A 26,090-nucleotide genomic window follows, 5' to 3' on the forward strand; every position below is an offset into this window, starting at 1 on the left:
GTGCCCGGCCTTGTTCTTTCCCTCCTGCACACAAGCGTCACTGTGTTTGCGCAGCGGGTTGCGAAGCGGGCAGCGAAGCGGGTAGCGAAGCGGTTTGTGCGGCTATACGCGCCTCCCTTCGCGTTGGTATGTGTGCACGTACACGCACCCCTGTGAGCGAACTCCCCTACCGCGTTAACGCTTTATCGTGCTGTGAGGCCTTACCGAGTAGGGCGCACAAATATTGAGAGGAACTATATCGTTGCAGGCGTTTCTATGTTTATTCCTTGGCAACAAAACTGGTGGTCTTTTTTTTCTCTAATGATAAATGAGACGACTGCACGTGGTATTGCCAAATTCGTACTGGGCCTTGCAGGTAAGCAATCCTTTCATACATACACATATGGTCAGCACTTTTTATGGCACTATACTTCATCACGATGAGCATGCTGTGCGTTGTGTAGGAACTCCAAATTGTGGTTCTTCTACGTAGTTAGTTTTTTTTTCTTTTCTTTTTTGTGCTCTTCTTTCACCTTGGGTGTTGCGTAATTAACTGGTCGGGTGGGGATTTTGTCCTTACACGGAATTTATTCCGATTTGCTTTCACAACTTAAGGGCCCTTTATGAAATGAGTTCTCTGGCCAAGCGGCTAAAGGATATATCCGCTTCTGTATAGCATTATGTGTAGATGCTCTTTTGGGGCACTCTTCATATATGCATATACGTGACTACTCGTACGTCAGAAGTACAACTGTGACTGAAGCATGAAAATGTAAATGAGCACTTTTAACGGCTGCATTATAAATGGTGGTCATCTGGTCAGCGGGTTAACGCAGTTGCAGACTGAATGGATCCGAGGTTGCCCAGATAACCTTGTGATGCACGAAAAAAAAAAAAAAAGCGTTACCCCTTCTACATAAAAAAAAAGAAAGAAAAAAGGAAATAATCCCCTTCTCCCCTGAGCTAATTCTCTGAAAAAGTGACTAAAAAGTTTTGATACCACTTAATGGTGGGGTTAAAGGAAAAAAAAAAAATAACCAAATTGGGAAATAAAAAAAAGTTCTTAAAAATACGCGGGAAAAGTAGTATTTTATTTTTTCATTTTTTTTTTTATTTTTTTTTTTTTAAAAAGATTAGTTATTATATTAGTGTATGTCCCTGCCGCCGCTGGGGAGGGGGTCACTCCCTACACATGTAGGGGGTAGGGGGGAACATACAATGACAGGTAATACAACTTGACAGTGATCCGTTTGCGCAAAAAAAAAAGGAAAAGGAAAGGGAAAAATAAAACAATTGCGATTCTTAAAAGCAAAGGCACGCGGAAAATAATCTATCAGGGAGAAATTCAAAAATAACGAAATGGTGAAAAGTGCCAGGGGGGTAAGCGAAAAAGAAAACACAACATTTTACCAAATTATATATAAAGAAAAAATAAATAAAAAAGGAGAACAAAAAAAATGCAGTAAAATCATGACAACATGTGGACGTAAGAGGAGGGTAAAGGCAAATGGCACTACCCGCATCAGTTGCGTGCCTGGGTGCTCTTTTCGCGGTGAAGTTAAAATTGGGCTTGGGTGCTTCGCTTCCCTCTTAGCCGTTCGCCAGGTTGGGGGGAGTTACAAAGGCATATGTATGGGCACGCGGAGGCACTCGCAAATTCATCTGCTGCGCACAAATCGGTTGGGAGGTGTCTGCACACCACGGGAATGATGGTCAAAGAGTCAACACCCGCAACAGGCGGGGTCTCCATGAAACTCCTTGTGGACGTCCAACCCATCGGTGGAGCTTTTCCCACACGTGACAAACTTATGTCCAAATAAAAAGAAACCAATCGATAGGCCCACCACAACGGCGAAGAATAGGCCCACATTGAAAGTCATAACGATTAGCATTAATAGGTAGTCCCATGAATAAATGATAAATGAAAGCAGCGATCTCGTTAAATTGTTTTTAAAAAGAACTCCACTGTTCATTACGTTTGTGTCTTTGGTCTGCGGCAGGGCCTGTTCGACGTGCAGTCGGAGCAGCTTCAGTAGGACTGAGAGCACGCCGAAAAGGAGGCATAGGGCCAGGGAGATGTAGTAGGATGTTTCCTGGGGGGCAATGGAGGTGTGTAGGTGGTGTGCAGGGGGTGAACAGCTTATGATAAGATGGTGAGCAGGTGGCCAGCAGGGGGCAAGCAGAATGCCAGCAGATGGTGTGCGTCATGGTGTGCCGCTTAACAACCGCCACTGCGAGGGGATCCCCGCTCGGCTTACCGTTTTGGTTTCCCAGAATTTAAACAAAATAATCGTGTGCGTGGAAAGCTGAAATGACATGGGCATGGCCATGGCCATGCTGTGGCCCGTGGTACTTGCACCGCCATCCTCGCCGCTATCTTCATCGCCAGCTCCCTGCAGTTGGAAGTTATTTTCCTGCTGGCCCTTCGTGTGCTGCTCAATTATGTTTTTATACGATTTGAAATTGTCCCAGCAGTCATAAATAAAGGCCAGCTTTTTTTTGCAGCAGTTGTGGGCACATTCTACGTGTAATGAGGGTGTGCATTCCGCATGGTCCTTTGAAATTTTGTCACCCTGTGAATTCTTGTTATCCTCGGAATTCTTGTCACTCTTTTTTTTTTCCTTGGGGTTCCCAGTTGAGCCCTTTTTCCCACAACAGCTGTGTCCTTTTTTCTCTTTGTTCTCTGGTCCCTTCTTCGCGTTGTTCTCTGGTCCCTTCTTCGCGTTGTTCTCTGGTCCCTTCTTCGCGTTGTTCTCTGGTCCCTTCTTCGCGTTGTTCTCTGGTCCCTTCTTCGCGTTGTTCTCTGGTCCATTTTTCGCGTTGTTCTCTGGTCCATTTTTCGCGTTGTTCTCTGGTCCATTCTTCTCGTTGCTCTTTTGGGCCGTCGTTCCTCCAGTGGTCAGTAAAAAATTTATAACTAGTATTATTAAAAGCACACTCCAGATGTTTCTATTCATTTCTGTTGTGCTTACTTGGGGTAGTAAAAAAAACGGGAGAACGATTACACGAAGGGGATGGAAAAAAAGTAATATCAAAAATGGTGAAGAAGTAAAACAGAGTGGAATGAGATTAACCACGTGGATGATTAACCTTTAGGGTCTTTTTTTTTTTTTTTTTTTCTTCTTCTCTATTGAGCACATGAACAAATAACCTACACGGGATGTGCAGATATACACGTATGCATAATCATTAAGGATAACTTTTCGTAAGTTATTATCTTTCTCCAGGAAATGCTTCTCAATGTTTATATTCACCCTATGCTTTCTTCACGAGGAGAAAAAAAAAAAAAAAAAAACGCACTGTCACCACGTGCAATTTGATTGAATCATACACAGGAACACAGCCAACCCACGCGTAGAACATACAAACAGGCTGCACAGAAGGAAGCGCAATTTAATTTGCTATCACGTTTGTATAATTTTTGCACAAAATAGGGATGCATAATGTATGCCTTATTTGGCAAAATTGGCCAATGCCCATGTGGTTAAGCACATTTTAAAGCTTGATATTCTTTGTGGGTTTGCGTTTTTCGCATTGAAAGGTTTTTTTTTTTTTTTTTTTTTTATGAGGTCTGTTATTTTTAGAGCGTTGGAATACACCTGTTATATGGCGACACTACGGCATCTTTAGAAGACCCCTTTGCGAAGCAGAGTTTGATTTGCACCCCTCCCCTGGGCGGCATCTCCCTTCTGTTCCGTGTATAAATGGAAAGAGGTTCGCAAATGTGACAGGCGAGAGGTGCAAACCTCGAATGAGTTACTGCGGGGTGCCCATTTTTGCGCGCTGTGCATACATACGTGTTGGCCGATTCATTCGGCAATCTGTGTATGTAGAATGTGGCGGCACAAATGTCAACTTTGGTTAACTATGGTTAACTTCGAATAACTATGGTTAACTTCGGATAACTTTGGATAACTTTTTTTTTTTTTTTTTCTTTTTTTCCACTTTTTCGCGTGTTTTACAATTATGTGTGGCTCCGAAGGCTGGCAGCCTCAAGTGAGTTGGTCGTTTTTCGAAGTCTCATTCGTGGCGTGCGACTCATTCGCGCACACGCGAATATGAGCAGGGAAAAAAAACGCACACCTGTGGAAGGATGTATATTACACGCGTGCATACGTGTGGAAGTACATTTGGGGCGTGATCTCTCGCGTTCTTTCGACAACGATGTAGACATTTTGCACACGAAATGTTAATAATAATACATGATGGATTGGTACAAGAGGGGAAAAAAAAAAAAAAAAAACACATTTACATACGAAACGGGCAGAAGCATTTTCTCAGTCATACAGGTCGTAATGAACCAACATGGTGGACGACCTCGAAAATGTAAAACTGGTTCGTAGTTCATAAACGTGTTTTTTTTTTCTTTTTTAAAACATGGCTTCGCCGTCCCCCTTTTATAATGTGGACAAATACTGCGCAACGCCCTCCTCTGATGGCTTCATGGACACCTTGCCCTTTTGCCAGTTGGCTGGACACACATCGCCGTATTTCTCATGGTGCTGTATGGCGTCGATTATTCGTAAAATTTCGTCCACTGAGCGACCTATTGCCAGATTGTTAACGAGAAGATGTTGCACAATTCCATTCATGTCGATCAAAACGAAGGCCCTCAAAGATACGCTATCATCAAAGAGAACATTGTAGTCCTTTGAAATGCTTTTCGTAATGTCAGATAGTAAAGTATGCTTGATATTGCCAATGCCTCCTTTTGCCAGTGGGGTTTTTTTCCATGCAAGGTGTGTGTATTTGCTATCTACACTGCATCCCAACAATTCTACATTCCTTTCGTGAAATGCATCCAAGGCTTTATCCAATGCTATTATTTCTGATGGGCACACGAAGGTAAAATCAAGAGGGTAAAAATATAACAGCACATACTTCTTTCCGATAAATTGTGTTAAATTCACTTCTCCAAAGGAGTTATCTCCAAAAACGGCCTCAGCTTTGAAAAAGGGGGCTTCCTTTCCTACGTATGTCGGCATGTTGTTTTAAGTCGGCAAATGGGGGCTGTGTGCTGATTTGTTTATGCGCTCCTCTGGGGGATGTTTATTTCGCTATCTGCTCACGCGGATGTTACGCAATGGGGGGCAAGGTTTTGCAAAGAGGTGTTGCAAGTGGGAAGTATATTTTATTTTGCTTTATTTTTGTAATATTTCGCTGCTTTTGTTTTCTTGAAATGTTTTTATTTTTGCGTAAGTTTTATTTTGGAAAAAAAAAAAAAAAAAAAAAAGCTTATTCGAAAAATTTTTTAATTGTAGAGTGACTGCATTGTTACAAAAAATTGAGTTTAAAAAAAACGCTCACATGTTGGCAAAATCGGTACACCGACAAATGGTTTGACTATGCAATAAAGCGCACATGTGAATGCTTAAAAAAAGAAAGCATCTCGAGGGGATCTCTACTTTTTGCCAGCCCACATGTACCAAAAAAAAAAAAAAGTGGGCTACATTCATAAATCTGATGTGGATGCAGGCATACTTTAAGTGCCTATTCCAGCCAGTTTGTTGTTCCCCCATCTGCTGCATGAACGAACTACACATTGACATTTACACAATTTTTATCCCTTTCATTTATTTTTTATTTTTTTGCTGCTTGAGGGGTGGCTGCAATTTGTCAGCATTCCTTTATAAGTGGTTTTTCTCCGCACTGCCAAGGATATACATGCCCCTTTTTTTTTTTCTTTAAAATATTTCTCCACGCTTGTAGGGGCAAAAAGGCGCATGCGGGCATATGTAACAGCCTATGGGCAATCCCCATGCATGTGTTCAAACGGTGATACAAAATAGTGCGGAGTTTTGAAGAAAAAAAAAATGGAAAAACTGCTTATGTAGAAAGAGGACTCCCCTCGAAAGCACACACGCATTTTTTTTTTTTTTTTATACTCCCCTTTTTTTTTTATCCCATATGGAGCCCCATTCTTTCTATGTGACGCGTACTGCGCTGTGGTTATGCGTTTTTCATTCTAGTGAACTTCTTTTGAACATTTAAGGAAAAGGGGGAATCGTTATATATGGTGTGTTTTATAGGCCACGTGGGGAAATTATAACCCCTTTTTGGCAATGGGAAAAAAAATAAAACGCCCCTTTTTTTACGCGTTGAAATGTCATGCGTAAGCCAAGCAGCTATTTTTTGGTCAAACGTGCGAAGTTCCCCTGGCGTAGCCGCCACATTTGGTATCCCATTTATTTGGGCGCACATACACGTTACGCGTTTTGGGTCACCCTACAAAGGGTGGAAGGATCTCCCCCCCAAACTGAGAAAACCCCCCCGGAACGTATGCTCGTTTCTTTCCATTTTATGTGCGGTTAATTGGTCCTTCGAATTTGCTCACACGTGAATGTCACCGTTTCGCATCCAAAAGGTGAAGAACCTTGTGTGTGTAAGCTTAAGTATGTGTCGCTCCACATGGGTTAAATGAAGCTACCTTGTGGGAAGCTGAATTTTAAAAATCATCCCAAGGATGTGACACTTGCGAATGAATAGAAAACGGAGAGGTTTAAAAAAAAAAAGTACATACGACGAGCTCCCAAAAAATGGGAGTCGACGAATTGCAATTTTTCGTCCCCCCCTTTGTAACAGCGTAAGCTGATAACGCGAAATGAATTACGCAGTATGGCTGTCCTGTCCATGTGTGCACATTTTCCAATCGGTCTACATATATGTAGATATCCCTAAATGGTCAAAAGAGCATATTTGTCCCATTTTGGAAGTTGCCCCACATTTTATTTATCCATTTGGTGGCAATGGGGCGAATGCCAACAGTTAGACGGCTCCCCTTTTTGTTGTAGTTGCCCAATGAATGATCACCTTTCGCGCAAAATTCTGTAGACATATATACTTTTTAATAGTAAAATATAGGATTAATCAAATTGTTTTTATGAGAAAATGTAACTAGTTTTTTTTTTTTTTTTTTTTTTTTCTTTTTATTGAAAGGGGGAGAAAGTACGTAGCTTAAATGTGAAAGGGGTAAAAAAAAAAGACGTAACCACAAATCTGTTGCTACAGAATGTGTGGTTACAAATTGCGCACATAAAATAAAAAGGAACTGCTGCAACGGGGGTGTACCGTACCATTGGGGGGCGGGATCAATTTTTCAATTTTTCCAACAGCAGAAGGGCTCCTTATTTATTTCCCCCGTTGCGTAACTCCAGTTGAGGCTAGCGTTTTCCCCCTTCGGTGCATGCGAAAGAGCGTCCGTTCTATCCTGTTGCACAACGGTGTTACATGTTGTAAGGTAAAAGTATAATCGTTAAATCCCCATTCGATGTTGATCAACAATGGGAATCTCCTCCACGGTGTCGTTGAAAAGAGAGTGAAAGACATTATATGAGGAGGGGTAGTTATGATACATGTGGTTAACGTTTACGGATTCTTCAATGGAGATATCCATAGACACACATTTTTCAAGATCATATAAGATGCTGCATTTGCTTTGCATATTGTCTATACATTTGATGACCGAATTATCTTCTGAAGGATTTGTACTGTAATAGGTTTCTGACTTATGGTAGGTATCATACATATCATATGATGAGGGCAAATTGAAGACATCCAAGGGTAACAGCAATGGGACGTTTTCATCTGAACCGTTTTTTAAAGTGCGATCCAGGTAATTCTTATGCTTAATGAGGAAGCTATTGTTTATTAGTTGTTCTATGGGGTCTCTTGGAGCAGCCCGCTTCACTTGGGGTTCCCTCTTTTTGTTTCTGAAATAATTTGAAAAGTGTAAATACGATATACACCTTTCCCACTGATAATTTTTTATGTAGTCCAGGGATTCCTTTAGCTGTTTTTCCTTTTTCAGTTTTGCATTTTTGTCTCGGTGCTTTTGCTCCTACGGAGGGGGTGCATTAGGGTGGTGCATTAAGGAGGTGGACGTGAAATATAGCACTCGGTCGGTTCGCAATGGATTAGTAGAGCGACTAGCCAATGCATCGCGGATCGATCTGACTAATATTTCAATGTTTTTCTCTTTTTTCATTTACATTTTCCATAAGGGGCATCAGAATGCATTGAAACTTATGCTGTGTGGAAATGAAACAAATGTCGCTTAGCTCATTATTTATAAATTCTGTCAGCTTCGAATATCCAATTTGATCTATGTTTATGCTTTCTTTATACACGTTTTTGTAAATGAGGGGTAATCTACTTAAGGAAAAGCCTTGGGAATAGCAAAAAAGAAAGATACCATGTATTTCCTTTTTTTTTACACACGCCGGGGATGATTGCATTTATCCCTGACTGGTCAAACATGTATGTTTTGCATTGGGATGGAGAAGAGCCCATATCCCCACTCTTATTACTTCAACTGCTCTAGCTGCATCTCGTTGGTAGGCCCCTAATGGGCCCCCATTTTCTGCGTGTGTAGGGTCCTGTGGCGTGGATGCCACACGGTTGTTACAACTACTAATACTATAACTAATGCTACTACTAACACTGCTCGTACTGCTACTAACATTACTACTACTGCTATCACTGATCAGCTAGCTCACGATAACATTTCGTCAAGGCCCGCGAACGGGCTCTACTCACACGCATGCACACATGTGTTTACGCTCACACGTTTATGCACACGCATCATTTCTTTTCTTTTCATTTATTTCTTTTCATTTCTTTTCTTTTATTTCTTTTCATTCCATTTCTACTCATTTATTTCTATTCATTTATTTCTTTTCATTTATTTCTTTTCATTTCCGCCACTGCGCGCGAATTACCTTTCCCCTTTGTTTTGTCCTCTGAGTAGCTATGCAGGAGGCGATAGATCCTATCCTTTATGAGGGTTATGGAGTTTTCCTTGTGATTCTTAGAATCGGGGGTTTCATTAACCAGCATTTTGGAAACATACGTTTTGGAAATGGCCATCGAGGTAAATATGGGAATAATATTGTTGTTGTAGTAGGAGAGGATGTTCAAGTCGATGCATTTTTGGAGTATGTGTATGATTCTCCCTAACTTCATGGTCCTGAAAATGTATGGGCCCGTGTGTTTTAGCGTTTCGGCCAGGATGTATCTCCCTCCCTTGTGATTGTTGTCACCTGCGGGAGAGATGCGGTAGGGGGGGTGTTAAAATGGGAGGCAGAGGAGGTGTGAAAATGGGCAGCACGGGAGGTGTGAAGATGGGCAGCACGGGAGGTGTGAAGATGGGAGGCAGAGGTGTTAAAATGGGAGGCAGAGGTGTGAAGATGGGCAGCACGGGGGTGTTAAAATGGGAGGCAGAGGAGGTGAGAAGATGGGAGGCAGAGGTGTTAAAATGGGAGGCAGAGGTGTGAAGATGGGCAGCACGGGGGTGTTAAAATGGGAGGCAGAGGAGGTGAGAAGATGGGAGGCAGAGGTGTTAAAATGGGAGGCAGAGGTGTGAAGATGGGCAGCACGGGGGTGTTAAAATGGGAAGCAGTGGAGGTGTGAAGAACGGCAGCGCTGGTAGGGTTAAAATGGGAGGCAGAGGAAGTGAGAAGATGGGCAGCGCTGGAAGGGTTAAAATAGGAGGCAGAGGTGTTAAAATGGGAGGCAGAGGAGGTGAGAAGATGGGAGGCAGCGGAGGTGAGAAGATGGGAGGCAGAGGAGGTGAGAAGATGGGAGGCACAGAAGGTGTGAAGATGGGCAGCGCTGGAAGGGTTAAAATAGGAGGCAGAGGTGTTAAAATGGGAGGTAGAGGTGTTAAAATGGGAGGCAGAGGCGTGAAGATGGGCAGCACGGGGGGTGTTAAAATGGGAAGCAGTGGAGGTGTGAAGAAGGGCAGCACGGGAGCTGTGAAGATGGGAAGCAGAGGAGGTGAGAAGATGGGATGCAGAGGAGGTGAGAAGATGGGAGGCAGAGGAGGTGAGAAGATGGGAGGCAGAGGAGGTGAGAAGATGGGAGGCAGAGGAGGTGAGAAGATGGGAGGCACAGAAGGTGTGAAGATGGGCAGCGCTGGAAGGGTTAAAATAGGAGGCAGAGGAGGTGTGAAGATGGGCAGCGCTGGAAGGGTTAAAATAGGAGGCAGAGAAGGTGTGAAAATGGGCAGCAGAGAAGGTGTGAAGATGGGAGGCAGAGGAGGTGAGAAGATGGGCAGCACTGGAAGGGTTAAAATGGTTGGTAAAAGAAGTGTGCACAATGTAGGGACAGAAGAGTGAAAACATATGGGGTCAGGGGTGAACAGAAATGGAAACAGGAATGTGCAAATGTGGGGACAACAGAGTGAACAGAACTGGAAACAGGAATGTGCCAGTGTGGGAACACATTAGAACAAAAATGGAAACAGAAATGTGCAAATGTGTGGGGACAGACGAGCGAAGAAATGAGTACTACACAACATACAGGTAAAAACAGGCGTGAAGAACCACGTACGAAGCTGTGGCACGAAGAAATATGCACACAGTAAGGTGTAGCGAGCCCCACAGAACCCGAGAAGGCTTCATCATTTCGTTACTAACATCATGCCGTGCAGACATGTACTTAGCTTAGATGAGCACACGGACTCACTAGCTAAAACTTCACACAAGAAGCGAAAGAAAAAGAAGAAAAAAAAAACTATTTTAACGTTAAAGAGCGGTGCAGCAAAGCAGCAGTCCTACAGAATTTATGCGGACTTGTGGACCCAGCAACGAAATACATACAACACATATAAATGTAGATATATTATGCACTCAAATAAAAATGGCTCAAGGGGGGGAAATTTAAATGTAAGTAACGAGAGAGCAATACATGTGCTTGGGAATTTCCCTCAGAGCATTCGAGAGGATGGCTTCCGAGTTAAAACGCACAGAGAGTGAAAACGGCATATGAAGTCACTACGGGTTCGCCAGCCTGTCCCAATTCCGAGATGCACAAATGCACATATAACAAAGTGAATCACACAGAAGAGAAATGAAAACACAGCTTTCCGCTCACACTTACTGGACTGTAATCTGAACCTGTCAATAATATGAATGAACAGGAGAGGGATGTACTGCAGAACGCTTTCGGTATCATCATTGGGATTTATAAAGAAATCTTTGGATATATCTTTGAGGTATATGCAGATATTTTCGTTATTAAATGTTTTCCTGAAATATGCCTTTTCTCTTTTTTCTTCTTCCTCCTCTTCTTCTTCGTGTGGATTTATTTTGCAAATTAAAAATCTCTGATGGATATCTTCTCTGCAAATGTTCACGAAATTTGTGTTTAGCACTCCACAGTCGGGGAAATATTTGCTTATTTTCCTTTTTACTTCGTTTGCTTCTGGCAAAATTCTTTCATAGTATAAATATTTGATAATTAAAAAGATAAAATCGCTGTGTATTTGTTTTATGTCAGTACATTCATTTTCATTTTTGTGCGTGTTCATACTTTTGTGCAGAATTGCGCAATTGCATGAAGCGTATTTATTTGCGCTTTTAAAAGGAGGAACATCTCCCGTGTTTGATGTGTACTCATTTTTTGCCTTGTGATATTTTTCATTTATTGGGCAGCTTTTCTTCACTCCTTTTTTTATTTGTTGATTGTACTTGAAGAGTTCGTACTTTCTGTTTGGCCGAAAAAATGTGTACATACCAGAGGGCGGGGTTTTCAGCAACCCCCTTTCGTGGAAGGGCAGATTTTTGGCGCTGGGGCTGAGGCTGAGACTTTGGGAGTGGTTGGGGAGGAAGCGCCTGCCGTAGTTTGTGCCGCAGTTCGTTGTATAGTTCGTTGTATAGTTCGTTCCATAGTTCGTTGCATAGTTTGTTCCATAGTTTGTGCCGTAATTTGTGCTGTAGTTCGTGCCGCAACTCGTTGCGTAGTTAGCAGCGTAGTTCGTCCCGTAGTTTCCTCCGTAGCTCGTGCCGCAACTCGTTACGTAGTTAACAGCGTAGTTCGTCCCGTAGTTTCCTCCGTAGTTTCCTCCGTAATTCGTGTTGTAATTAACCCAGTTGCTCTCCCCGTAGTCCGCGCAGTGGTCCGTGTCGAACCCCCCGATGAAGGGGAAATTGCCGTTGTCCGCGTCCACCCCGAAGGCCCTGCCGAGTGTTGAGAAGCCCCTCACACGGGGCGACCCACCGCGTATGTTGGGCGTTTCGCCCGAGCAGACCCGTTCGTTTATCCCTAGGCGAATCCCCACGGCATCCTCCGCATTGGTGTCCACATTGGTATCAGCATTGGTGTCCGTGTTGGTGTCATCGTTTATGTCATCATTTGTGCCGACGTTTATCTCTTCAATTGTGCCGATGTTTGTCTCTTCTTTTGCCTCTTCACCTGCATGCATGTGGATTCCAGCCAGTGCCGCCAGAGTGTCCTCCACATATGCCCCTACAGGGGTGCTTTCATTTTCAGCGCCTTCCCCAATCGCGGCACCCACCCTCAAGTTAAATGGAGCATCAGCTTTCCCATTTCCGATGGTGTCGGTGTTTGAGCAGGGCGAGTAATTATATTTCACATCATCACAATTGAGGCTGCTTGTGTTTTCACTAGCCCATATGGACTTGCCACTTTCATCCCCGAGAAGTGCTGTTTTTTTTTCGTGATTTATTTCTACGTATCTTTCGCTTTCTAGCGTCTTTTTTTCCCACGTGTTATCAGCGTTATCCGCGTTAGCACCATTCGCGGTAGTACGAGAAAGCGTGAGGACCGACTCAGAGGGGGTTGCCCCCGTAGGCGATGGTGAAGTACTCATTTTAGAGATTAGAGATCCCTCCTTTTTGCTCACGTAGAGCTTTGCGCAATTGAGGAAAGGGGCAATCGACAAGCGAAGCAGTTACACAGCGAAGCAGTTACACAGCGAAGCAGTTACACAGCGAAGCAGTTACACAGCGAAGCAATTACACAGCGAAGCAGTTACACAGCGAAGCAATTACACAGCGAAGCAATGTGGGGAATAGATTGAGCAAGTCTGTAGCGAGGCCAACAAAAATGACAACGCATTAGCTGCCCCTGAAGTAGCAAAAAAAACACTCCTAAGTGTAAACGTAACAGATATACTAGTGTGTAGTGGAAAGTACATGCAGATAAGTAAAAAAACTGAAGTTTTTGAAAGCTGATTTTTCAGATTCTTATTTTTTTTATATGATTAACGCCCCCCACTTGAGTTCTTATACACTGTGTGTTGATACTGTACCAGGCGTGAATGCGTAAGATGAAGCATGTAAAATAGGAATGCTATTAGCGTGAATGGAAAAGAAGTATCTTTATGGTAAAGTGACATAACAACAGGGGATATAAAGTTGACTGTGAGATCAATTTCAATGAAATACGAGGATTTTTCAATGATAGGAAAGTCATCTCTTTTTAATAACTTTGATAAGTTTTTCTTAAACGTTATGAACATTGCCATTTGAGTTAATAAAGGTATTACGTGTGTACCGATAGCAAGAAGCCTGTGCCCCGCTGAAATGGAGTTCCTACGCAGTTTAAATGGAGTCTTACGTAGCTGGAAAGTTTCTATGCGCAGCTGGCAAGTCCCTGTGCGCAGCTGGCAAGCCCCTGTGCGCAGATGACGCGCACATTCTGCACCTCAACAAACCAGGCAGTGAAATGCTACACATATGAAAGTAGCTCTGTATTTTCATTTCTTTGGGGGAAAAAGGCATAAATGATAAAAAGGATGGGGGGAGAAAACGGGGGATATTCCAAACAGATTACGTTTATTTGCTTCCCCACGAGATGTAGAGCACTGCCCCTACAAAAGGGTGCGTTCGTGAAAATGAATTTTTGAAAAGTACAGTGGAACGGATTATTGGGGGCCGTTTTAGAGAGCTGTAGGGTGTAAATTTAGCCCTGGGGGTGATAGCTGCTGCTTGGAAACTCAGATCGGTACCCCCAGTTTGTTCATACACTTGATAAAGGCATCGGTTCATGGGGAACTGATGTGTAGGAGCTCTCCATTGGGTGTGTAGGGGAAGGAGGAATTTGATCGGGGTGCATCCGAATTGGCCTTCTACACACACTAGGATTGGTGACCCTGTAGACTGTCGTTGAGTTCTCCCGACACTGTTAGATATTGCGATGATTTGCAAATCCATATGGATGGTTCAGCCTTGTACATACCATCTCTGTACCGATAAGTGCTTGCTGTGCGATCTGGTAACGTGTAAGGAGCCCATTTTGCACGACAACCCATTTTGGTTGCACACACCAGGGACATAAACAACGCACGGATTTTTGCTCTAATCATAATTTGAAGGAAAAAACAAACGGATAGCGCAGTGCCAGATGTAGAGGATTCTGCCCAAGGCGCTTGCCAAAAGGGAAAGACCCCACAGAAATGTGAAAAGAATGAATTCTCCATAAGAACACATCTGTGCAGATTTAAAGCGCCAACGCATCGTTTCCGTTTTTAAATCGCAGAAATGTGTAAAGTTATATAAAGAAGTTAATATTATGTCGGCAATTTTTCGCCGATCTGAATTGGACTATCCTAGAATAAATCAAACAAGAGGGAAAAGAAACGAGGGGGGAACTCGCCGTACCAAAAAAAAAAAAAAAAGGGAAAAAAGAAAGAAGAAAGAAGAAGGAAGCGTAACAATAATTCTTATAGAAAATGAAAAAATATATTTTCCTTGACAAAAGAGGAAAGAAAAAAAGTTATTTTCTGTACAAAATTTAAAAATTCTGAAAAAATGCAAAAGTCAAATTTCGCAAAAAAATTGTAGAAAAATTCTTCAGTAACATGCCTAAAAAGAAATATGATAAAATCGGTGCAGATAATTGCATTCGCAAAAAATGTTCCGACTAGCCTCTAAATTTCGCTTCTTAAAGGAATCCACCATTTGAAGATAAAGGTAATGCAAATTTTTTCAGTTAAAATGGAAAGGAATAAAATAAATTTTTTCTTTTAAAAAAGAAAGTGCTGTACACATGGTACGGACGAAAGTGCAAATAATAAAAAAAAAAAAATGCATCCATAAAAGCAAGGTGCTTTTTAATGCATGAGGGAAAAAGGGAAAAATGTAAATAGGGGTGCATTAGCTCCGAACTCCCAATTGTGTCTAGAAAACGGCACCTCTTTAGGTTCGTCAAAGGTTGCTGTAGTCGATATATTTGGGGCCTTCACTTATTCCTTTGGTACGAAAAAAAAAAAAAAAAAAAAAAAAATGTCACCTTTGGGTATCATTTAATGTGAGAAAAATAAAAAATGATGCTTTCTATTTTGCGTAGGTAAAAAGATGGAGGTGAACATAATGTGGCTTGGTGCTAGGGCACATAACTACGGTTGGGTCACTCGAACAGCCATGCGAAGAATCGCAGGTGTCTCTTTTACTTTTCCTTTTGTCCGCGCATGTTAACAAGATGTTTTCCAAAAAATTCTGACGAAAGTAATCGATATATAGTTTCAGGGATGTTCTATATTCAGGGTCCACTGAAAAAAAAAAAAAAAAAAAGAAGCGAAAATAGCGATGGTCCTGCATCAGTTCGTTATCATGCCATTAATTTTTTCGAACATGTGTTGCATTTCGAAATTATCTTCATTAGGTGATTCACCTTGGGCATTTTGTGGGTCGTCAAATTGTTCCCTCAGTAATTCTAGCGAGGGGTGTGAGCACAAGTGTGTGGTTGGGAAGGTGCGTATATACCAATCGGCACGCGCGCCAGTATATGCATAGAACGCACATGTGACATGCGGCTGGAAGAGGCCAATTGCTAATTACTTAGTGTGGGCACCAATTGGGGATTAAAGTTGTCTATATTTTTTATATTCAGTGGAACGCACACTCTTCCTGTGGGGAGGTACAAATGTGTGTTATGTTTTACTGCACAGGGTGTACGCTCACAAAAAAAGGGGTGAGGAGCGCTTAATTGGTCTGCAAAGGGGCTTTTTCGAGTGTCCTATTCGGCCGCCTACCTGTGCCGTTGTGAATGCAAAAGGGGCTTTTGAGCAGGTGGTTTATTTCTTTGCTGCGGGGGGAGGTGGCAAAGTGGCGATGTTTCGTCGGTGAGGAAGTGGGGAAGTGAGAAAGCGCGACGATTCGCTGCTTCGCCAGTCCAGTTCTCCCCTGCGGGTGAACTAACCTAACGTTAATATCGAGTCTCGGGTACGTGAAGTGGAAAACCAGTTCCTTGATGTATGAGGGGATAATTATATTCGCATTCGAATCTTTCTTCTTAAAGTAGTTGCCGGGCGTTAGGAAGCCGTAGATGGAGCTCAGCTGGAGGGGAAAAAAAAAAAAATTGCAACATCAGAAGGGTGATCTACGTGAATAAGTCTGCATTTATGGGAACACACACATGGGAGGAGTACCGGGAGCACTGAACTAATGCAAAATTGGGGACCCCCAGTTAAGGAACGTTCCAAGCAAATCCCCATCGTTTTCATGCCATTCCGTTTTTCTTACTTTTTCGAAAAGTTCCTTCGAGTTGAAGTTATTATTATCGATGAACTCTTTAAATTCGTTAATTTTGGCGCTCTTCAAAGGGTCCACGTTTTTGGCCGTTGCTGAGGGGGAAGCGACAGATTAATGCGATGCACAGGATTGCGGAAGAATGTTTATGTACAATTGTTCGCTTAATAGACTGTTGGTTAAAAGGCAAATTTTTTTCCCCTTCTCTCCTGTTGTGGTTCCCCCTACCCATGAAAAGTGGGGGTCACTCCTTTTTAATCCTTACCGTAGGGGAGGTAATCGATTATCTTGTTTACGTGGGGGGAGCCCTTCTTGAAGAAGTCCTGTTCCTCCATCAGGATTTCGAAGTACTTGTAGCAGATTTCAAAGGCCCTCCTGGGAAGAGCGTCGATGGGGCGAAAAAAAAAAAAATATATATGTGTGCACATAAATATATACATGTGTATATATACACACCTGCGGAAAAGGAACCATTATGAAGTCGCTGGCGACCCCCGTGCACAGCTACCGGCAGTGGGACCGACGCGGGGGCGCGCTAAATACGCCCCATATTCCCTGCAGTACTCAATCATGGGATATTTTTCCTTGCCCCATATGGAAACCTTCTTCTTCTTCATATCCGAACCCTAGAAAATGGGAAAAAAAAAAAGAACAGAAATTCCTCCCACCACAATAATATTGTGAAAGTAAATTGCCTTGGGTGTGTAAATAAAAAAAAATATTGTAATGTATTTTTGTTTAATCCTTTTACATACCGATAGGATGTTCAAATAGTCTGCGAGGGCAGCTCTGGCGTCGGTTGTGTAGTGGCGGCAAGATTCGTCACAAACCTGGGGGGGGTAGAAACAAAATCGGGTCAATGAGGGAAGCACAACGCGTGATTGTATATATGAATGTGAATGATTAAAAATGTAATAGAATGGGGGGAAAAGACAAAAAAGTTCGCCTTGGTCAAACGTGAACGGGGCAAAAATAGAGTCTAGCACATGTGTAGCTGGATATTACGCCTAAGTTTATTTAGGCAAATTGAAAGGGAAGGAACGGATCATACCCAGCAATGTATTCCTCTTCTCCCTGAGTAGACCCACAAAATATTTTGAAGCGCAAAATCTTCGCGCAGTGCCGTATCAAGAAGTACAATTGCTATGGTTAAGAATTTCCTAAGGGGGTAATTTTCCAGGGGTAGTAAAACAAATGGGGAAGAAACAAATTAGTAAGAAAAAATCTGCCAAATGGTGCATGCATCTGCTGAAAAATGGGATGATAGTTTTTTTTTTTTCTTCTCATCCTTACCAGCACAATTTGCACACCTTCTTATCATTACAGCATGTTCTGATGTCGTCATAGTCGTTCATATCGATATCGAATATAAGTTCCTGCATTGTGTATGTATACGTTTCGGTGGGGAGATGAGCTCGAATGGTAAAAAAAAGGGCGATAGGGGAGAAAAAAAAAAGAATCCCCTATGCGCGCTGTTACCTTTTGAACGGGGTGAAAAATGTCCCCCTTTTGATCCTTCTGATATACTGGGTAGTTATACACTGCGCCGATATCGAATTTGATCGGCACAAAGTTGGACAGCAGTTTGTCCTTGAATTCCTCCGAGTTGTTAAAGGACTGGGAGGAAAGGACCATGGGGGGTGAGGTGTCATATGAAGTGAGATGTACATGGTTAGAGGGGCACAAGAATACGGCTACGCTTTCGTTCTGATAGGAAAAGGCTTGCACACTGCGTAGGTAATTAGCCAACTGCAAGCATCGTTAGCGTGTGTGTATACGAACTATGCGGGTTTGCCTGGGTAGTTTTTCACATGCGTAAGCAAATGCGCTCATTCAGACAATTCTTTTTTTTTTTCGTGACGCCGTACCAGCCACCTCATGTAGATTTCTTCTTTCCCTTGGTCATTCTTCTTACAAGTAAAGGAGAATTCCCTCTTGGCGAAAAAATGGGGGTCGTTCAGCCTGGTGTACTTGCCCTTATTGTCTTATTGCGCAGAAAAGGGGGGAAAAGAAAAAAAAATTAGCTACACATGGTTGGCGGTAATTGTGCGCACCACTCAGCTTGTGCGGGTGGGTGGAGATATCTCCATTCACAATTTTGTTAAATGGTGTTTTTATTTCTCCATGCCGTTTCTCTGTTGATATATTGTCCCTTTTTTTTTGCTTTTTCTATCACGCTATTATTGACATTTCGAGGGCGATTTTAAGGGCAATATTTTCCGAAGAGGAAATCGACGCAGGAGTGAATCACTCGGGGGGGAAGCATTTATTCCAAGTAAAGGGCACGGTTATGCCTTTCTTTGCGGGAGGGGGCGCGCACGCTTCGTGGGCTCACTGTGATTCGTGCGCCCCCATGCTTCTCCACTTTTGCAGTACCATTTTTATAGTTCAGCCAGTTGCATAGGTCGTTGATTGGGCAAAGGTTTCCTGTGGAATGGGGGGGGAAAGAAAAAAAAGGACGCACATGCGTATTTGTGTGTAGGCACGTATGTGTGTACATGTACGCAGCTGCACAAATGTACAGATGTACACATGTACACATGCGTGTACTCTAGCAGGGTTGCTCTTCCGATCCCGCCTAAAACGTGCCGCGTTAAACACATTGCCTGTTGCCCCTCTTGTGGAGTGACCCAATCTGTTCGACCGTCCAGCGCCGGACCGATGTTCCTCCCCCACTGGGGGATAGCAGATGCATATGCGTCATTTTAACTAACTGTAGTAAAAAATCAAATCCGTTTCGTTAACGGTGGAGTCCTTAATTTCGCCGACAATTTCCATCTCGAGGTGGGGTTCCGGGAAATATTCAGGGTGTTCTCTTTTTCACTTTTACTGATATGTGAACGCCCTCCTGTTTTTAGTAGCTAATGAGAAGAGGCGTTACTTTGACATGTCGCGCGCGTCAATATGCTTCCCTTTTTTCCTTCCGCGATGCGTAAGCGAAAAGGGTATTCAAAAGTTTCGAGAGAAGAAAGAGCATTTGTGTGAATAAGAAAAAGGAAGTGCGGATCATGAAAAAAAAAAAAAAAATTATTTTTAATTTTTAATTTTATCTTTTACATTTTATGTTTTAAGTTTACGATATGTAAGCCGGCGCAAATTAGACATTCCCAGAAAAAAAATCCCCTTTTATGTATCTCCCCCTTTTATGTACTCCCCCCTTTCGGCACCTTCCCTCCCTTATGATTTTTTCCCACCTCTTAAAAAGAATCAATGGTGAGATACAATAACGGGCGATGCGTTTTACCCCCTTTGGGAGGCCTTTCCAAAATGGGGATTATAAACTCCAAAAAAGAAGAAGCAAATTTTCACGCTAAAAAAAATTAAAGCACAAATTGGTGAAAGCGTACGAAGTTTATTTTATCCAACGCGGTAGGGAAAAAAAAAATAATGGAGAGACCATAAGGGGAATATAATTTCCCATGTTGCATATTTTCCCGGGTGGGTTAAATTGGGATTGTATGTATTTCCCCATTTTTGCAAAGATTCTTTTTTGGCATGAAAAAAAAAAAATAAAGGAAGTTAAAGGTGGGCCCTTTGTTTGTATACCCATTTAACGCCATTCTGGGTGGGTTTACACCTTTACGTGAAGTCAAACAGGGGTGTGAAGCGCTATGTTCGCCTCATAACTATACATTCCTACCGCATGTACTCCGCGTAGCATAGTGGCAATCCGCTCTGCGATTTTTTCAAAGCGGATGGAAGTTCCACCCCAACGGAATGAACCCCTTTGTAAAAGTGAAGGGCAAACAAAAAAGAACCAACATAACTGGGGCAGTAACGCATGCGTGCATGGGTAGTAATATCATACGTACAACTTGCCCATCTGTTGGGCGTGGATAGACTTCCCCAGCCCCTGCCGCTTTCTCCCCGCAGAAGGGGCATACCCTCATGAAGGCTGCAAATTTCACGAATGTGCGTTCCCGCGTCTGATCCCGCTTCTAACCCCGCTTCTGATCCTGCTTCTAATCCGCTTCTGTTCCGCTCCTAACCCCGCTTGGGCCCAAATCAGCCAAATATATTTTGGAACATACTGAACAGGTCGTGCTTCCTCTTGTTAAACAGCACATCATCCAGTATGCCGATGTATTTTTGAAAGTCGGGGTCGTAATTTAATATGAGTCGATACTTATACTTGACGTCTTCATATAAAGGGGCGCTTCTATATATGCAGGAGCAGGTAATTAGGTATGCAATTTGAACCGGGAGGGGGACATCCTTTCGATCTAAATTGGGCTCAAATTTATTTATCAAATCTAATGCCTGTTCAAATTTGTCCAGCACAAGAAGACATAGTGTGGTCCTTAAAATGAAAAAATCGGATTCACTCGGGTAGCCTTCTTTTTGCCAAAGGCAAATTATTTTATACAATATTTCATTATCCTCTAGGTATATAAAATGATTATGAGCTAAGCTGTATTTTTTATCCTCAAAATAAGCATATGCTATGGCTTTGTGGAAATCTAGGTAGCCAAATATTTCATCATCATTCGTGGACCATAAGATGCACTTGTTCATAAATTTATATTTTTCTTCTGTAGAATTTGGGGGGCATAAGTTAAAAATTTCGATTATTTTTTTCGCATATTCTTCGCTAAATTTTATATTATGTTGTGTTAGAATTGTGCAACACTGGTACATTAAATCGCACAGCAGAACGTACTGTTCTGCCTTGGCCATTTTTTGCGAGAAATAAAAGATGATGCTCATGCAACTGCTCACTTGGTTTTTCTGCAGCTTCCTGTTTATGAGTGACTTGATCAGTTGGTGCGCTTCGTAGTGCTGGCCCTTTTCTATTTTCTCCTTGGCCAGTTTTTCCTTGCTCATTTTGTCGCTACTCATTTTGGTGGCTTTGCTCAGAGGTGCGCGAAGTTGTTTCAACTCAGCGGGGTTGCTCTCTCCCTTTTGCTTAGCGGTGGATGGGGTCCCTCTTCTACCTGCGATGCAGCACAAATGGAGTTTCACCCCGGTTAGCGCTGGACGGCTCATACAATTCTGTTCAAATACACTGGGCGGGGACGCTCCCCAACACGTTTAAACCGCTGTAGTATGTTTCCCCTTTCTCAGTTGCGCATACTACGCAGTGCAGCAGTTAGACCTCAAATGTGGAGCTAACTAGGCGTGTCCTTCTACCGCTACGCATATAACTATGTATGTGAATATATTTTGGCGTATGTTTCTGCGTGCGGATGAAGGGGCCTCGCTTCCCCTTCAAGTTCAATCGTACAGGCGCGGGAATTCCCCGTTCGGCGGGCGTACACATGCGTGGGTAGCCAGTACGTATGATGCGCAGCTGTGCAGGGGTTCCTCTGCGGCGCTTTGCCGGGATGCAAACTGTATCTGCCCCACGGAAGCTTTATATTTCCGCCTCGCGTTAGATTTATATTCCCGCCTCGCGTTGGTTTTATCTTTCCTGTGCGCCTCTTTCGATCTGCTCTCGCTGGGTTATTTTTTCCCCCTTCTTTTGCGCTGTATCATCGCTAACTTCTCGGAAAAAAAAAAAATCAAAGCAGGGGCATAGTATCAAAGGGTGAGCGGCATGAAGTTCGAGGTAACCTCTTTAAACAATAATTTTCTTTGTTCTTCTAAAAAACGCCTTACAAGAGCGCAAAAAGGGGGCATTATTCAAACATTAGTGCATATGCAAGTATACACTAACTTGCGTGGCAAAAAGCGCAATGTCGCGCGATCCGCTTGCCATACATTTGCATCCACATGCAGCAGCTAAATTTTTGTGTCGATTTTTTTCTAGGCACTTTTTTAAAAACGCCAAAGTTAAGCAGGCCCAGCATGGAAATGTAGGGAGGGAGGCTACGTATAATTAGCGACTCATTGGGGCGGAAGTACAAAATAGGGGAAGCAAAAAATAGGCCTTCTTTTTTTTCTTTTTTTTGTCATATTGATATGAAGTAGACTTCTCCGGGGGAGAGGCAAAAAAAGGGCAACGTGATGACAACGATTAGAGGCGCACTTTTTTGAGGGCAATCCACAGCGTTGTAAGTTGAGCGGCAAAGTAGGTGATGACAAGGTGTTCCTCCACAGAGTGAAGAGGAAAACATACCGAACTGCCTGTAACGTGGCTGAGGAGAGGAAAGCTTTATCCCGAATTGTGAAGGCGGGACAATGTCACGAACAGCTGAGCAAGGGGGCCAAAAGAAAAAAAAAGAAAAAAGAAAATTCAAGGGGAACAAACTAAAAATGAGATCACCGTTGAAATTTTCCAACAGTGGTGAGTAACTCTGCGTAGCGATAGAGTAAAACCCGAGGGACGCCTTTTTCTGGGGAAGAACAGCACAGGGAAAGACATACCATCAGGTTATATGTGTCTCTCCATCGAGTATATAGCAGTGAAAAAAAAAAAAAAGATTCAGGTATATAAGTAGGGTTTCCCCACAGGAGTTTTTGCCATATGCGTATACACATTTGGCACCTCCAATAGTTAGGAAGAGGCCAAGTATAGCTCACACATTTGGGAGGCCTCCCAGGTGACAACACCTGCATAGTAAGAAATCATAGGGGAACCCCTCTCGGTCGCTTTTCTTCCCCTGAAAACCTGTTTAAATCCCAAAAAGGGACTTCCTCTCTTTTTGGGGTAGCCCCTTCCCCCCCCCTGTGGCGCGAACAAGATGAACAACATCAACATCGTGTGCCTGGGTGGCGCGAGCGAAGTGGGGCGTTCGTGCGTCATTATAGAAAGTGCAAACAGGTCAATCATGTTGGACTGTGGAATTCATCCGGCGTTTATGGGCATCGGCTGTTTGCCCATCTACGACGCGTACGACATTTCGAAGGTGGATTTGTGTTTAATAACCCATTTTCACATGGACCACAGTGGTGCCTTGCCCTACCTGGTTAATAGAACCCGTTTTAAAGGAAAGGTATACATGACGGAGGCGACGAAAAGTATCTGCTATTTACTGTGGAATGACTATGCGCGAATTGAAAAATGCATGCACATGATGAATAAGATGAAAGGAAGTAGAAATAAAAATGAGCCGGGTGAAAATGAAGCGGACGAGTATGGCAACAAAGGGAAAAGGGGAGGGCCATCCTACTCCAGTGATGAGTTTGGAAGTGAAGACAATGATGATGATTATTACCAAAGTTACATTTGCGAAATGGGAGATGGAGATATAAAGCATAATGTACTGTATGACGAAAATGATATAAATGAAGCCATGAAAATGATAGAAACGTTAAATTTTCATGAGCACATAGAATTTGAGGATGTAAAATTTACAGCCTATAGAGCAGGACACGTCATCGGTGCGTGTATGTTCTTAGTGGAAATAAATAACATACGTTTTTTATACACAGGGGATTATAGCAGGGAGGTCGATAGGCACATCCCCATAGCGGAGATCCCCGCCATCGATGTCCACGTGCTAATTTGTGAAGGAACATATGGAATTAAAGTGCATGACGATAGGAAAAAAAGGGAAGTCCGTTTCCTCAATATGATTACGAGTATATTAAATAATAAAGGGAAGGTCTTGCTCCCGGTGTTTGCTTTAGGAAGGGCTCAAGAGTTGCTACTAATTATGGAGGAACACTGGGAAAGAAACCCCCAGTTGCAGAAGATCCCCATCTTTTACATTTCGTCCATGGCTACCAAGTCGCTGTGTATATATGAGACCTTCATAAATCTGTGTGGCGATTTTGTACGCCATGTACTTAATGAAGGGAAAAATCCTTTTAATTTTAAATTTGTAAAGTATGCGAAATCGTTGGACTCCATTTTGAATTATTTATACCAAGATAATAACCCCTGTGTTGTTATGGCTTCTCCTGGTATGCTACAAAATGGAATTTCGAAAAATATTTTTAACATCATTGCACCTGATAAGAAAAGTGGAGTTATCCTTACTGGGTATACCGTCAAGGGGACTTTGGCTGATGAGCTAAAAACTGAACCGGAGTATGTCCTCATTAACGACAAGCCTGTGAAGAGGAGGTGCCGCTTCGAGGAAATCTCCTTCAGTGCTCACTCGGATTTTAATCAAACCAAAACGTTTATTGAAATGTTGAAGTGCCCAAATGTGGTTCTTGTGCATGGGGATAGGAACGAATTGAACAGACTGAAAAATAAGCTTACTGAGGAGAAGAAGTACCTGTCTGTTTTTACGCCCGAGTTGCTGCAGAGGCTGACTTTTCGCTTTGAGCACAGTGACCATGTGGTGTCGCTGGGCCGGCTTTCCCACCAGATTAGGTGTCTCGCTCGGAGGGGGGAAGGCTCACAAGGGGGAGAAGCGGGCGCGGGGGGTGCAGCAGGCACAGCAGGCACAGCAGGCACAGCAGGCGCAGCAGGCGCAGCGGATGATGGAACAAATGCGGAGAAAAAAGATGAACAGTCGGGGGGACAACCCCCCCACGAGGGACGCACCGACCAGGAGAATGCAAAACGGAGCGACAGAAATGGAGAGGAGAAAACCTTTCCCAACGGAGTGGATGCCATAATCATCTCGGAGCCGAAGGCCGTCCCGGTCATGATTTACGCCAAGGATATTTATGAGTACACGAATTTGAAGACTGCGCTGATTGACCAGACGATCAGCATAAAATTCCCGTACAAGTTCGAGCTGCTGTACCATATGTTGAGGGGGGTGTACGAGGAAACGCACATGGAGGGGGTTGGCAGCGGTGTGGGTGGCGATGTGGACGGCGGTAACAGTGGGGACGACGGCGGAGCGGTCATCTTCGTGCAGGACGTGAAAATCCAGCACTGCAGCGCGGAGCAGGTCATAAGGATTAACTGGCTCTCAAGCCCAGTGAACGACCTAGTGGCGGACAGCGTCAATTTTCTAATTCTAGAATTTCTCGACACCATGAAGAGTGACAGCCACCTGCCCATCTGCAACGAAGTGACGGATGATGAGATCTATCAAATGATCATTTCGTACGTGCAGGAAAATTATACCAACGTGGAGAGGTTCTCCAAAGTGGAGCTGAAAAGGTTCCTTTTGCAGAATGGCAGTGGCAGCCCCGAGCGGGGAAAAGACGAAGAAGCAGAGGCAAGCGGTGCAGATAGAGATGGAATGGCTAGTTTGGAGCATGACCAATCGCACTCATCTGACAAGGTGAACCGAATGGAAGAAGAGGAGGATGTACACGAGGACCGTGATGGGCAAAGCGGGCACAGAGACAAAATGAAGAATTTCCGCTCCCTTGATAAAATATTATTTGACTACATCGCGGCAGATGCCAGTTTAGCAGTGTCCGCTGATGAGGAGGAACCCGTGGTGCGTATTCTCAATGGCGGGGTTCTTTATGAAATACTAAAGTTTGAGGTGAAGGATAATAACAACAACGATGTTAATGTGTACGTCGATATAGACAATCGGGAAGTGATCTGTGAGGAAGTTACCATTTTGTTAAAAATTAAAGAAATTTTGAAAAATATAGAGGAGTCCCTATTGCCCATGTGCTTTTAACGCGTCGGTGCGTAGGGCACACAGTGCGCATAGGGTGTATATGCACACGCTCATTTGTAAAGCTTTTTCTTTTTTTTTTTTTTTGTTTTGTTAAGTCGATTTTGTAAAATGAACACTTGCTCATATGTTGCGTCGTCACACTTCATAGCGTGACACCTTTTAACAGCTCTTAAATCTTAAAAATTAGAGTTTACTTAAAAAATGAAAAAAAAAAAAGATGATATATATCTGCAAAGTGAGCGACGGAGGAACAAAAAATTAAAAAGGGGCCGTAAAAACTAAAACAAAGAAGCAATTCATCAAGGATATGTATTATTGTGAACAAAAAAAAAAAAGGAAATCAAAACAAACTACACTTTCTCAAAATTGTTGTCTTTTGATATTTTCACTTGATATCAAAATGAAAAGAGGG

At 43.0% G+C, this 26,090-nt stretch overlaps 6 protein-coding genes across 6 annotated transcripts; 1 reads left to right on the forward strand and 5 right to left on the reverse strand.

Annotated features, from left to right (window-relative positions):
* Positions 1 to 1,700: 1,700 nt before the first annotated feature.
* PVX_118540 (Ctr copper transporter domain containing protein) lies at positions 1,701 to 3,515 on the reverse strand (the record flags this gene model as incomplete). Its single annotated transcript, XM_001615951.1, has 2 exons — positions 2,238 to 3,515; positions 1,701 to 2,072 (listed from the first exon to the last, which is right to left on the reverse strand). The coding sequence occupies exons 1-2, from the start codon at positions 2,934 to 2,936 to the stop codon at positions 1,701 to 1,703; spliced, it is 1,071 nt and encodes a 356-aa protein (XP_001616001.1). The 5' UTR covers positions 2,937 to 3,515.
* An 861-nt stretch (positions 3,516 to 4,376) lies between these two features.
* On the reverse strand, positions 4,377 to 4,964 carry PVX_118545 (2-Cys peroxiredoxin, putative; the record flags this gene model as incomplete). Its single annotated transcript, XM_001615952.1, has 1 exon — positions 4,377 to 4,964. The coding sequence occupies one exon, from the start codon at positions 4,962 to 4,964 to the stop codon at positions 4,377 to 4,379; it is 588 nt and encodes a 195-aa protein (XP_001616002.1).
* Positions 4,965 to 7,231: 2,267 nt separating this feature from the next.
* PVX_118550 (hypothetical protein) lies at positions 7,232 to 12,589 on the reverse strand (the record flags this gene model as incomplete). The annotated part of the gene is made up of 4 exons (XM_001615953.1): positions 7,232 to 7,816; positions 7,968 to 8,143; positions 8,697 to 9,017; positions 10,858 to 12,589. 4 exons carry the CDS (start codon positions 12,587 to 12,589, stop codon positions 7,232 to 7,234), a joined length of 2,814 nt encoding a protein of 937 aa, XP_001616003.1.
* Positions 12,590 to 14,927: 2,338 nt separating this feature from the next.
* Positions 14,928 to 19,028, reverse strand: PVX_118560 (DNA primase small subunit, putative; the record flags this gene model as incomplete). Its single annotated transcript, XM_001615954.1, has 16 exons — positions 14,928 to 14,971; positions 15,173 to 15,271; positions 15,337 to 15,435; positions 15,561 to 15,629; positions 15,755 to 15,807; positions 15,922 to 16,058; positions 16,245 to 16,345; positions 16,516 to 16,625; positions 16,815 to 16,876; positions 17,006 to 17,080; positions 17,302 to 17,410; positions 17,544 to 17,626; positions 17,730 to 17,867; positions 18,119 to 18,234; positions 18,627 to 18,677; positions 18,965 to 19,028. 16 exons carry the CDS (start codon positions 19,026 to 19,028, stop codon positions 14,928 to 14,930), a joined length of 1,410 nt encoding a protein of 469 aa, XP_001616004.1.
* Positions 19,029 to 20,255: 1,227 nt separating this feature from the next.
* PVX_118565 (hypothetical protein, conserved) lies at positions 20,256 to 21,089 on the reverse strand (the record flags this gene model as incomplete). Its single annotated transcript, XM_001615955.1, has 1 exon — positions 20,256 to 21,089. The coding sequence occupies one exon, from the start codon at positions 21,087 to 21,089 to the stop codon at positions 20,256 to 20,258; it is 834 nt and encodes a 277-aa protein (XP_001616005.1).
* Positions 21,090 to 22,873: 1,784 nt separating this feature from the next.
* On the forward strand, positions 22,874 to 25,678 carry PVX_118570 (cleavage and polyadenylation specifity factor protein, putative; the record flags this gene model as incomplete). Its single annotated transcript, XM_001615956.1, has 1 exon — positions 22,874 to 25,678. One exon carries the CDS (start codon positions 22,874 to 22,876, stop codon positions 25,676 to 25,678), a length of 2,805 nt encoding a protein of 934 aa, XP_001616006.1.
* Between the last annotated feature and the right edge of the window lie 412 nt (positions 25,679 to 26,090).

This window comes from Plasmodium vivax, chromosome 12, assembly GCF_000002415.2.
Source record: "Plasmodium vivax chromosome 12, whole genome shotgun sequence".
Classification (NCBI taxonomy): Eukaryota; Apicomplexa; class Aconoidasida; order Haemosporida; family Plasmodiidae; genus Plasmodium; species Plasmodium vivax.